This window comes from Chinchilla lanigera, unplaced genomic scaffold (genome assembly GCF_000276665.1).
Source record: "Chinchilla lanigera isolate Chin_1 unplaced genomic scaffold, ChiLan1.0 scaffold00011, whole genome shotgun sequence".
NCBI lineage: Eukaryota > Metazoa > Chordata > Mammalia > Rodentia > Chinchillidae > Chinchilla > Chinchilla lanigera.
This window is the reverse complement of record NW_004955412.1, coordinates 21899017-21912346: the sequence shown is the minus strand read 5'-3', so window position 1 is coordinate 21912346 and position 13330 is coordinate 21899017. Positions and strand designations below refer to the sequence as shown.

The 13330-nt window shown below is 47.4% G+C and overlaps 1 protein-coding gene across 5 annotated transcripts in view; it reads right to left on the bottom strand.

Annotated features, from left to right (window-relative positions):
- Positions 1-13330, bottom strand: part of Grik4 (glutamate receptor, ionotropic, kainate 4) — a 368414-nt gene that overhangs the window by 19946 nt on the left and 335138 nt on the right. For all 5 annotated transcript variants that reach the window (XM_013511259.1, XM_013511258.1, XM_013511260.1 and 2 more), the window contains 4 exons: positions 8424-8533; positions 5540-5713; positions 1703-1868; positions 135-360 (listed from right to left, as the gene is read on the bottom strand). In XM_013511259.1, coding sequence (XP_013366713.1) covers positions 135-360; positions 1703-1868; positions 5540-5713; positions 8424-8533 — 676 coding nt within the window. The remainder of the gene's footprint in view (positions 1-134; positions 361-1702; positions 1869-5539; positions 5714-8423; positions 8534-13330) is intronic.

Below are 13330 nucleotides of genomic sequence, written 5' to 3'. Positions count from 1 at the left end.
TAGTGCTGAGCCACATCCCCAGCCTGAAATCCTGAAACAGGAGTTACTGAATTCAGCATTGTGTGCAATGGTTTTAGCTGCTCCCAGCCTGCCTGGATGAAGCTACCCAGTGAGGCTGCTCCTTGCCTGCCTACCGACTGGCATGCCAATCCCATAGCCCTTGGTGTCCAGCAGGCCCCCAATCTGAGTGAGGTTGCAGTTTCGCTGCCGATAGTACTCATTCATGGTGGACTCCAGCAGAAAGGCGTAGTTAGAGTTCAACACCCTGGCAATTCCCTCCTCTGTGCTCTTCACAAACACACTTGGCTGCTTGGAGTACATGTAATTCCACATGCGCTGGTAGGTCTGGTAGCGGGAATTCTGGGGAAAGAGCAGAAGGAATCTTGGTTGTGGATGGGACCAAGGATTGGGAAAAGAGAAAGAAAATGTTGGTTTAAAGAGAAAGGGAATCAAAATGGGCCTTAAAATGCTGGCCCTTGTACAACTTGCCCCTTCATGATAGTCAAGAACCTTTTCCTTTTCATCTCTCAATTCAAGATGGTCACTACTGCTGCTTTTGCACAAAGATGGGGGAGCCACTGGGTCCCAAGGCACTGGGAATTCTGACTACTGGTTTGATCATAAGTTCTGCTTCATCAACCCTAGAGATCTTCCATTGACAGTTTCCATTTTCTGGTAAAGCTGAAATTCTGGCTATGTTCCTTATCATCCCTCAATTTGGAGCAGCGAATTCAGGTTCATTCAGGACTTAAACAGAATGTCACCTGCAGAAGCAGTGCAGCTATTTGCCATCTACCCTGAAACAATTTATCTATCACACATCCAATGCTGGCTTCTATCTTACCTATCTTAAGGCAGAACTCTGGGGGTCTATCCAAACTCTTCGCATGATGCTTTCTGTAGTCTCTGGGCCAACAGGCTCTGAGACTTGCACAGAAAACACGAAGATTTAGGCTTGTTTCATGTGAAAATGAGCTTCTTTTATGGTAGGTTGGTTGGACACCCACAAGCCCAGGGGAAATCTGCTTCCCTTGAGACCTTGAAGGCTATGAAAACTACTGTTCTGTCTGGCCTTGTTCTGTCAGCCTTGGCGATCAAGCGGCTTGTCAGTCAGTGAACACATTATTGTGGCAGAGCCTTCTCCTCAGCCTTGAAAGGGAATCCCAGAGGAGCTAAGAGGGGCCCTATCTGAGGCCTATCAGCCAGAAATCAATGATATCAATTCATCTTCCACGTCAGTCATTTGTGTACTGTTTTAATCTTGTTTGGTCTTAGTAACACCTAAAAAACTATCTAATTTCTTAAAAGTTAAATATACACATTAGTCCCACCCTATACAGTAATGTAAATAAAACTATAGGTTTGATTCACAGCATATATTTTTCTAATGCCCATAAAATAAACACAAAGCTATTGCATTTAAACAAAGTTCCATCACATTAAACATAAAATCATCTTAAGTACTAACAATTGTCCATGTGTATCAGCCTGGGATAGGTTAATATTAACCCAAAGTCCTCTTGGGACCTCATTCTGGCTCATTTTGTGGAAGAGGAGAAAAACAAGCCCCATGCTGATCTCCAAACTAGATGTTCAAAAGAGATAATGAAATGAGAAGAGATGTTTTTCTCTCCAGTGGACAAACATCTCAGCTTTATTCTCTCTAATTCCCAGTGTTAGTGAGCAACCAAACAGGGTTTACTTGGAAGAAGGTCATGCTGGAGCCTCCGTGAATTGTGCCATATTCAATGGCAGTCTGGTCAGCCAGGTCATCCACTGACTCAATGGGCACATCCATACGCTGCACAGTCAGAAAAGCTGCCAGGTTGGCCGTGTAGGATGAGATGATAATCAGCGTGAATGCCCACCTAGGTAGGAAAAGACGAGGAAGTCATCACTGCCCGGGCACCCCCACTTGTCTTGGCCCCAAAACCCAGTCTTGCTGTGACATAGGAGAGACCAGGTGTCTGTCTGTCTTCTAAAGGAGCTCTCAGCAGAGTCGGGGGAGAGAAAGGAGGCAGGGCGTATGATGTCAAGAGAAAATGGATTGGGTTTGTGAATGCTGCCTGGAAAAACAGAATGGATTTTTTCTTATTTCTGAAAGAAGGTCAGTATTGGCTGCTATTCAAAAGATGTGTAGTCCATGCACATGAGAGTCTGGGGACTATGGGAAATGAGCTAGAGGACTCTGTTCAGAGCTAGAACTGGGTGGCTGGCTTCCCCCCTCCTCAAGCTGACATCAGCCTTCAGAAGTGAGTGGCCAGGTACTGAGCACTTGCCATGAGCTCAACTGCCACCCTACATAATCCTACTGCAACTCAAGGAGGTAAATGTCCTATCCCAATCCTACAGGGGAGGAAAGTGCAGCTGGGAAAAATGAAGTAATTTACCAAGTAACACATTGATATGTCTGTATTTTGGAACTGGCTCTATACATCTTCATAACAGAAAGTCTTTAATGAAGACAAACTAGTGAAAAACACCTTCAAAATTGCTAAAATGTTAGAATTTGAAAATAATTTTTTTTTTATCTCACTATGTAGTCCAGGCTGGTCTTGAACTCACTTGGTAGGCAGGGTGGCCTCAAATTCATGGAACTCTTTCTGTCTCAGCCTCCCAAGTGCTGGGATTCTAGGCATGTGCCATCGCACTTGGCTGAAGATACTCTTACAATGGTCACGCTACCTCAAACTAGAAGATGGTTTTATTGAGTCATGACAGCCCATTTAAAGTTAGAATAATTTTGCAGTGCAAGCAGAATATATGTTAAAGCCACTAACAATAGTTTGTTCACCTTGGTAGGTTAAACAAGCTCTTCCCATCTGGTTAACAGTATGGATCTGCATCCTAATACTTTTGGTGTAAGGGGTTCAAAGAGAGACTAACCTCAATTTAGGGTGAAGAATCACAAATTGTGAATCAGTGAGGTCTGAATTCATGAATGTTCACTTCTCATAAAGACACTGCTGGCTAAAGTACCGGCCACAGGACTCAGCAGCTGGTGGCCACCAGGTGGATTTTCAAGTGCAAGAAGTCCCACTGCCACTCATGCCACTGTTATTAGGCACTTCTGCTGGCTGCCTCCCTAGGTGAAGCAATGAGGGCATCCACAAGGGCACAGATACCCATCAATAGTCATATTTTTATGCTAGCCTGCCAGTGAGGTGAATGGGCTTTCAACTCTGGTCATATTCCATCTGTGAGATCAGGGGAAGGCTACTGGCCTTCTTCAAAATCATCTGTCTAATGGGACTACTAATGCCTGCTCTGCCAGTCTAGGGAGAGTTGTGACATCAAATGAGACAGTATAGCATTAGTGATCAGTAGTCTGTAAAGGACTTCATGAATGTGAGAGACATAGAGATATGCAAAGTGAGACCCTCAGCCTGCATATGGCAGAAAATCACTTGGTTACCTCCTTAGATCTTTCCCATGTGAGACCTGTAGGTGTCAGGCGTCCCTCCCTGCTCAAGACCTGATCTCTTTGCCCTGGTTGCTGATTTCCACCTTGTTGGAAGTTGTTTCTCATGATCATCCCCCGGAACAAGCCAGTGTCTTCCTGCTACTTGACTGCACTAGTGAGCCCTAGGTAAGGATGCGGCCTCAGGGTTGGCTGGGAATTTCCTCCCTCATCCACCGGGCTATACTCTGGCATGTTTCTTGGGTAGCCTTGTGGCAGTCGAGGCCTCTGGTCACAGGGAAGAGGTCAGAGAACCTAGGCAGCTCAATGCAAGCCTGTCACCTTTGTGAGAAAGCAAAGGATGCTCATACAGTTTCCGGGGCTTGGTGGAGCCCTGCTCCCGTGTTGAAAGGGCGTTATGTGTTGTGATGTTCTTGAAAGCAGCATGGCGTTTTCTGTCAACTGCTCTGGTGAAGAGGCCAAGGCAGTCCTATCTTCTAACCTCCCAAACCCCAGGGAAATGACCAACCTGTGGACTTGATTTAGGGAGGGACCAGTGAGCATCCCTCAGAGTGGCTCCTCTTTGGTGCAGAGGCCCCTTCCCAACACACTGGGGGACACACTGACCAAGCCACTGGGGCCAGCCTTTTCGAACAGCACCCTGCAGGACTCACACCTCTGAAGCTCTCTAGAGGAGGGGCCTGCTGGGGTACAGGTTGCAGAGAGCTGCCAAGTGGATGAAGCAGACAATGGGGCTTTGCTGTACCAACAACCAGATGCACCCTCTGGAAGGAAGATCCGCAGGTACAGGGAGGTCAACATCCTCACCTGACAGGTGTTCAGTCTCAGGGCATCTGCTCTGATTTCCTGAATTTTGAGGGACCTCTGGGACTGCCTCTGCTCAGCTATTCCTTTTTCCTGGGGACAGTGAGTCCCAGTTCTATGCACTGATCTACTCAGTAACTTCCTGGCAATGTCTGATAACAGGTGAGCACTTTGCCCAACTCATTTACATTTCACTATATGTATCAGTTATCGAGGAAATGAATACTCCAGATAAGACAGGCTGCTGTCCCAGTGACTAGCCCCAGCTCCAGCAGCTCCTGTGCTGCCTCTTTCCAGACCACCCCTGACCTGGGCACCCAGAGCCATGCAGGAAACACCACTTTTCCTTTTCCTTCAGTCTAATCAGGCTGAGAAGGAGGCAAGAGGACCAAGGATGTTAAGCCTTATAAGTTGTGGCAGCCAAACTGAAAGTGGATTTTTTTTTTTTTTTTTTTTGGTTTTTCTCCGGTACCGGGAACCGAACTCACGACCTTGCGCTTGCCAGGCAGGCGCTTTTGCCGCTGAGCTAAATCCCCAGCCCCCTGAAAGTGGATTTTAAGAGAGGACCAGAAACTATCCCTTGTAAACTTGCCTCTCTAGGAGATATATATTATACACATGTCATTTCCTCCATAGTGTCTAATAAAAATTATTAGTCCATACCTTCATGGTGAAAGGTATAGTGAATATGAATACCTTCATATTCAAAGAGCTTTTCCACCCTTTGAATGGTTCGCCCATTGCTGAGTGTCTAAGGGTTTGCATTTTCCCACACCTGCTGAGGTAAACAGGCCAAGTGCCCAGAGGCAGGTGCAGAGGGACAAAGCTTCCGAGACCTGGGAGAAGGTGTGTGTTGTGAAGAGGCAGGCTCCTCTGGAAGGGATTACCTGCTGCAGGCTCATATTTGCATTAATCTGCATATGCCTTGCTGGCCCAACCGCTCAAGCACAGGTCATTTTCAGGTTAGGAAGTTATCTTTCTTGGCTGTGGGTCTTAAAGGCTGTTTTCTTGCCTCTTTCTTCCTGCCCTGGATCCCCTCTGTATCCAGACCTCAGAGGCAGAGTAAAGGGAACTGGAGAAGATAATTCAGAGTGGGTGGCGTCCATTGTCTGCAATCTTTGGAGCTAGCAATAGGTGGTTCAACTCCCTGCTGGGTCGCTGTGAAAGGCAAAGGTTTTGGGGTTCTCCCACAGGGCTTCTAAGGTTCCTGTCCACCAGCAGTGGGGCAGGGTTTCACTGCAGTCCCTATTTTGCTCCCCATGGTCCTGGTCCCACTGCCCCACAGCTCTGGCCCTGTCTCATATGGGATCTTACCAGACTCCACTGACACAGCGGGTGGACAAAGCTCGAGGGGCAATGGTGGAGCCCTGCTGCATGAAGCCCCCAACTGGAAACCAGAGGCTGTTGCCGAGGGAGTACTGGTTCACCAGGAGGTTGCACCGGCCCTGGGCGCATGGGTGAGGGCTATACCACTCATAGGGTGTCAACCTGTGGGAGAAAAGGAACATACACCAACGTTGGGAGGACAAGTGTGAGAAAAGGGTGCTAGGCAGTGGGGACCAGCTCTTCCTTTGGGCCTCACTGCTGTTGCCTTGGCCCAGCCATTTCCTTTTGCTGAATTTGAACACCCCCTACCACTACCACCAAAAATGGTGCAGTGGTACAATTGCACTAGGTTGGTGGATCTCATGTTATTTTCTTTAGTTAAAGTTACACTTTTCTCCTTGAATAAATTCTGATGTGGAACTCCAATATATAAAACAGATAAAGGTGGAGCCCCTTGGCAGGAAGCTGGAAGTGTCAAGGCATGGGCAGCCAAGCAAGCTGCTTCTTGTTCTATTCCAAGTCCACAAGGGATCAGGGAGGAACCCTAGGGTCCCACAGAACCAGCATGTGAACCCCTCTGCCTAGCTGTGAAGCTTCAGCCTATATTAGACTCATGAAGGCTTGTTAAAATACAGATTGCCATGCCCTACCCGCAAAGCTTCTGACTCAGGGAGCACTGGTGAGTCCTAAAAATCTGCAAGTTCCCTGGGGATGCCGATGCCTGCGGCTCCATGTCCACCCTGAGAAGCAGGGGCTCACACTCTAGATACACAGCTTTGGGGTCCCCAGCCCTAGAGATTCTGAGACACTGAAACCAGGAGTTCAAAAGTTTAAAAGCCCTGGTGTGATTCTGATGCTCAGATGGCTTGTGAATGGCAGTAGTTTTTAAACATTTTTTTCCCCTCTAAAATCTTATCCAGAAGTATAACATATAAGCGATAAAAGCAGAGCTGGATCTGAAAGATGAGGCATTGGGGCCCTAGAGCTGTGGTCATCCCCCAAGGTGTTTGATAGTTCACAGCAGCCTTTGTGCCTCATAGAACCCTCTTGCAGACCACTGCCTTAGGACAGAATATCCTATGCTTGGATATTCTCTGTGTGAGTGTGTTTCTGTGTGTGTGAACATGCACACACATGGTTAGTCCTTTAATACATTGTTAATGTTTTTGGTAATGCAGGATGCACTGTGTGGGTGTGGAGGGCACGGAAGTGGGGCAGTATAGCTCCCAGGGGCAGGTTTAGGCTGCCTTGGGCATGGTGAGGCAAGTTTGTGTGTGTTTATCTGCTGATCAAGTCCGAAGAACCTTCTGAGGGCCCTAAAGGTGACCTGGGAGCTGTGGCATGACACACACAAAGGCTCAGTCACAGGGGCCAGAGAGAATCACAGAGCAATGGAGCTGGCCGCATGCAGACAGCTTACTAAAAGCAGCACAGACAACGCTGCGAAGTGGAGAGCAGAAGTGTCAGACAGCACGTGAGCTCCTGCACCTTGCCAGCTGTCACTGACAACAGATACTTGACAGTAACAAGTAGGAGCCCATGAGGCCCGCAAGGGGTAGGTGGTATGAGAGCAGCGAACTCAGCTCCGCTGGACACTACCAGGTTATAAGCAAGGCCATTGTTTGTCAGGCTGGATCTTGTGGGCCCCAGATGACCTTCCTCATCTGGGCCTTGATCTCCACTGGAAGAGGCTCACACAGGGCAATGCGGCAATGCGATTCCACTTGGGCAGGAGCAGAACTCGCCTGGGAGTTAGGCACCCTTTGAGTCCTTGGGCTCAGGACACTATTTCTGCCACCTCTTAACCAGAGAGAGCATGTGCTCCCCTTGTTCACTGAATGCCTTTGGGAAAGAGCCCACTTGCAGAAGCGGCGAATACTACAGGATCACCCACCCCTGCTGCTGTGGCCTAGAAACGAAAGGGACAAGTGAGAGCAGAGACCTCCATCAAATTTCTATGAGCTTATCTATGAGCTCTGCCCCCATTCAACAGCCCTCTGGAGTAAGCTGAGGGCTGAGCAGGGAGTAGGGACTTCAGTGAGTGGCCTGGGAGCACTAGGCCTTGTTTCACTTCTGCATAGGAAGTTCCTTCTGAATCCCAGGTTGGTCCAAAAGCCCTTGAACTCAGACACAAATAGGCCCTTTTGGGCACATTCTTGGGAGACCACAGCACAGGGATGCCCCTGGGTTCTTCCACAGGTCTAGGGCAGTGCCTAGCTTCTGGGCTTAGGGGAGGGCTTATTCTCCCCAGCGTCTGATCTGGACCATTTGTCTCAGCTCAACACACTACCCTAAAAGACTTCTCTCCGTCCTGTCCTCATGCCACCTGCCACCCCCCACTGTCCTATCCAGCAAGACAACTGTGTTTTCAGAGGCAGATTCAAGCTCTGCTTTCTCCCTGGCTTGCATCACTACAGCCTCCACTCCTACCACTCTGGATGCTCAGGCTCTGTTTCTTGTCATTTAGCCTTTGTGGCAGATCCTGGCAAGGACTGGTGCCAGGGTAGCCAAATGCAGTGTTTAATCAGGCTGATCATCCTGCCCGCCTCTCTTTCCCAAGGCTCCTATAGGAGCAGGGAGCCAGAGGGGATCGGGAGGGAACCTGAGCTGGGGGTGTAGAAGCAAATCCAGACAAATCCAGGCTGCACTGTGTGTGCTGGGGAGAGCACAAACATGTAGACGGATAGAGGGGGAGTGTGAGGTCGACCACTGGGCAGAGAGCATTTGTGGGCTGGAGTCCCCCTCCCATTCATTCCTCTAGTTGGGCACCAAAATTTCAATCGCCCCTCTCCTCCCGACCCCCTCCCCATGCAGTTCCCAGAGGTGGACACGAGGTGGCGGTGTGAGGACAGGGAAGGGCAGCGGAGAGTACCGAGCCACGAGGAAGAGGACACAGCTGACAGCCAGATAGGCCAGAAGCATGAAGAGCCAGACGCCTGGAGAAAAGGGGTCCAGGAAGGAGAAATAGCCCGGTCTGCGTCCCTGGAAATGGAGATGAAAACATGGTTCACCATACACATTCAGTCAAAATCGCTCTTGGGCAGGGCAAGGCAGGGCAGGACGAGAGTAGGTCCGGCCCCACGTTACATTTATCTGTGTTCTGTGCAATTGGTTTGAAGGGCTGTAGGGATGAAGATGCAGCAGATGCTGCTCCAAGACACACACTGAACGCTGATCTCTGTGGGTCAGTCAGAGCTAGAGTGGGGGTATATCACTTCCAGGGATGAGGGAGGCTCTGTGTTAGGAAAGTGGACCAGGCCTCAGTACCCCTGTGTACCACCCTCTGTGCTAGGGGACAGCGTGCACAGGCTCAGGAAGTCCTCTGCACTGCTGGTGTCTGCAGTGCTAGAGGCTGACATTAGCACCTCTCTTCCCATTCAAGTGTTTCTCTTGAGTGTGCTAATGCACCGCGAGACCTTCTCCCATAAACCCTGAAACAGTCCCGGGAGGCACAGTTTATTATTTTCATTTTACTAGTGAAGAAACCAAAGCCCAAGGCTGTCAACAAATGTGTCCAAGGTCACACTGCTGGTAAACGGAAGACCTGGGACTCAAACACACATCTGACTCAAAGCCTAGCGCTTGTCTCACTATGCCACAGGAAAAGATGGTATAGCCCAGGTCCACTGATGTGCTTGGCTAGAGGATGGAGCAGGAACAGAAATGAGATACCAAGCTCCTACCATTTCCTCCAGGAAAATAATACGAATGAGAAGTTTTCTGTGCCATCTTAGCTGTGTGGTCTCGGGCAAGTCCTCCTCTGGCCTCAGTAGAGCTGGACTAGACCAGAACTAACCCACTGGTGCCTCTGGACCACATAAAGCCCAGTCTTGCTTTATTTACCCTAAAGTATTACTTTTTTTTTTTTTTTGGAGATAGTGCCTTGCTATGCAGTTCCGGCTGACCTTGAACTCACTCTGTAGCCCAGGCTGGTCTTAAACTAACAGTCATCCTCTTGCCTCAGCCTCCTGAGTGCTGGGATTACAGGTGTGTACCGCCATGCCAGGCTTCCAAAGTATTAAATTTTATATTAATTCCAAGTAGTAAATGATCGGGAGATTTCACATAAAAATCTAGCTTTCTGGCTTTTTTATGAAACTACACAACACTGGCAGCCCTGAGGCTGAGTGGTGGCTGCCACTGCAGACAAGAGTGGCTTGACTCTCTCACTTAACTCAGAAACCACTGGTCTAGATGGCCCCTAAGGAACACTTTTGTGGAAAATGCTATGCTTAGAACCTAAGGATCAGAACTTAAGGAAGCCCATGGATAGAACTGAAGATCAGGAAGAGGCTCAGGTGTTCTATGACCAGGTAAGTTTTCAAGCTCAAGATGGTATCAGTCGTAGGAACAACTTACTATCAACATCCAGGTCCAGTATGTCATTTTTATACTAAGGTCCCTAGAAACATGAATGGAAACCATCTATACTAATACTGTGCTAAACTCAACCAGCTCTCTGAGCTGGCACTATTCATAGGAAGCTAGATGTGAGAAACTCCAAGTAACAGTATCTGTTCCCATAGCTGCATGTGCAGCAGGTAGGAGAGAGATGCAGTTTTGCATGGTCGTGTTGTATTCACACAGCCCCAGTCACGGGTGATTCTCACCTTCTCTTCTGGATGTTTTCACCCTCCTGAACCACCCAGAGTACAGATTCTCCTTTGGGACAACAGCCCAGAGGGAACGCAGAGAAGATGTCGTTCCTTTTCCTGTCAGTAGCGTAGCCATTGTTGCGTTTTGTGGCCTTTCAGCAATGTGACAGGAGCCTCTCAGGCTTTCTTTCACAGTATATTTAGGCCAAGGAACAGCTCTTTGATACTAATTGCAAGCATCTTCCTTGTGGTACAGGCATGCTTGATCCACACAGACCACTAAGGTGATTTATTGGGAAAAGGAAACAAATTGAGGGTCACAGCCTAGGAACTAAGGAAAGGGAACAGGAAAGAAATATTGAGAAGACCATTTCAGCATGTCTGGTCCCATCATTATGTAAATCCTCTTACAGGAAGCAGGGGACCCAAAAGCAGCAGAATTGGAGTCCCTGGTTGGTCATTTCAGTGTCCATCACAGGCTGACCATATCTTCTTCATCATCATAAAAGCCAGCTGCAGACATAGGAAGACATTGCAGAACCTAAACATGGAGTCTGGAAGGGGACAAAGGAACTGATCCTGTGGGAGAAATTATTCCAGCTGCAGCAAAATCACAGCTTGGTCCACATATGCGGTCCCTCTTGACCCCAGACTTTCTCTGGGCAAATGTACGTGAATTTTATGTGCCCTGTCACTCAGGACTATTTTACTCTGTGTCTTTCAACTAAGAGATATCTAGGAAGGGAAAAAAACACCTTTTATTGTTGATTTCTGAATCTGAAACCCCATTAGATGCTCCGTGTCAGAAATCTATACCTGATTATATCACAATGAATGAAATTGAGGAAAATGACAGCACTTTTTAAAGCTGCCATATTTGGTTATGAGTGATAAGGAATGATGCATAGCCATGGGAAAAATTCTTGGAGGCTCAAGTTATAAAACACAGAACATCACACAAACAAGGACCAAGACATAAACAGAGTTCTGCTGGAAACATATCAGTCAGGTTGGCAAGGCAACATCTGATCCCACATGTGATTAACTGACGCCAACCTGAAGAGCAAGGACCGGGGAGTCATTTGAGATTTGGGTACTGCCTTATGCAGGGTTGGCATAGGCTGGACCCACTCTGATGCCACAGAGAATTATGTTCCTTGAAAGATTCTGAATGCCTACCAATTCTTCTATGTCAATGCGTCAGACTGCCTCCTTCCCAAAGGACACCTGAATTACTGGCACTTGGCACAAGTCATGTGTCCCATAGGCATTTCTTCCAAATAATAGCATGTCCTGAACCCAAAGGCTATATGATGCTTATGCTTTTCTTCAGAAGAACGCCAAGTGTTTCACTCTTGATTTCAATACCCAATTTTCCATACTGACAGATGGAAGAACTGAGATCCAGGAAGGTTAAGTGCCTCCCTCAAATCACTGGTGATGCCTTCTATTTCTCTGGAGCTCGTTCATCAAGCTACACCACAGGCGTGCCATGCTCTCCTTCGTTCAAATGGCAGCTGTATTGAGTCTTCTTCTTCTTTTAATCTTTGCAACTTGCTCCAATAAACTCCCTAATTAATCCCCCACCTTTTCCCCAGTGCCAGCAAAGTACTTGTAAATATTATTTATTTATACTCATCATCATTTATTGTGACTGTTGTATTTATAGGCATTTGTATGGATTTATATAATCAATATAGCTGCTGACTACTAGTTGGGTTGTTTCCTGCTGGTGAATACAACCCCTTTGGAAGTAGATAAGTGGTGTTTTATATGTGTCCACAGGTAAATATAGCTATATATCCATGCCCCTAAATGTCAAGGACAGGTCAAGCTCTGCTGATGCATTGAAAATTAGATGGCAGCAAAAACAGAACTATTTCCCTTGGCTTTTGGACTGTGCATCAGACTGACTACACCAGAGTCAGCACCCTTGATGCTCTTTGGTAATGGCAGGGACCTAAGAGCTGGTCACCAACTGATCCTGGTGTGCTGAGGTCCTTTGAGTGATAGCAACTTGGCAGTGGGGCTGCCCATAGAGCTATCAAGTGGGACTAAATTCTTCTGACATCAAAAATGCATTTTATCCTTTAAAAAGTCTGGTAATTCACTAATACTTCACTCTATGTGTTCTGGAAGAATAATATTATAAAAAGGGGGCAATCATCTTCGTAGAGCCTGAAGCCAAATGCACAAGGGAACTAGAACCAGGTAATACAGCACAGGTGGTGAATTACAATATGCTCTGTAGCCACACTGCCCAGGGTTGAGTCTGGGCTATACCACCTACAAGCCATGGGGTGATGGGCAAGTTATTTTACTTCCAGGTCTCCGTTTTGCAACATGGGTATAGTGATAAAACTGAGGACTCAATGAGTTAACGCACAGTACAGTCTACGTGTGTTCTGCTCTCCTAATGACAGCTATGAGAGAAGAAGGAAGGAGAGATGGCGTGTGACAGGTGAGGGAACTTCCTTTTATACTAATGCCTTCCTCAATGGAGAAGGAACACTATTTTCTGTCCTACAGTGACACATACTAAAGATGCTTGAGGGTGAATGCCATCTGGCTACAGCTACTTTTCATACTCCTGGAGTTTCTATAGGTTGTAATACATGAAGCATGAGGGTTTCCCCAGGGCTCTCTAGGGAAGCAATTAAGGCAACCCCAGACTTTCTTCTGGAATGATGGCTCTTAGAAACCAGCGATCCCAATCTTTAGAACTGTGTTTCACACCTCAGCCTTCCCAAAGAAGTCACTGGCTGGGAGGATCAGATATGTGGCAGGTTCTCTTGGGTCTAGGTTAGAACTCTGTACTCTAGTCACTATTTCTCTACACACAAAAACCAGTGCTATTAACGCTCTTCCTTCTCATAATCACTCCCTTCCCCAGCATGTCAATGACAAAAGGTCATCACAAGCTCCTTGTGCTTTTGACAGTCTATATCACTAAATGGCAATTTACAGAGAGTTTGACCACAATGTCAATAGTGGCCATTGGTCAAAAAAATTCTCTAGGGTTGAAACGGAGAGAAAACATTCTCTCAATGATTCTTCCAGGAGAGGCAGGAGAAAGTGAGTTTTTCTGGTCTCATTACAGGAAGCCATCAACAGCCTCCCAGGGTGCCTCCAATGAGTTTTCTTGCATAATAGTGTGCACTTCACCTCTGACTCCAAGAGGAAA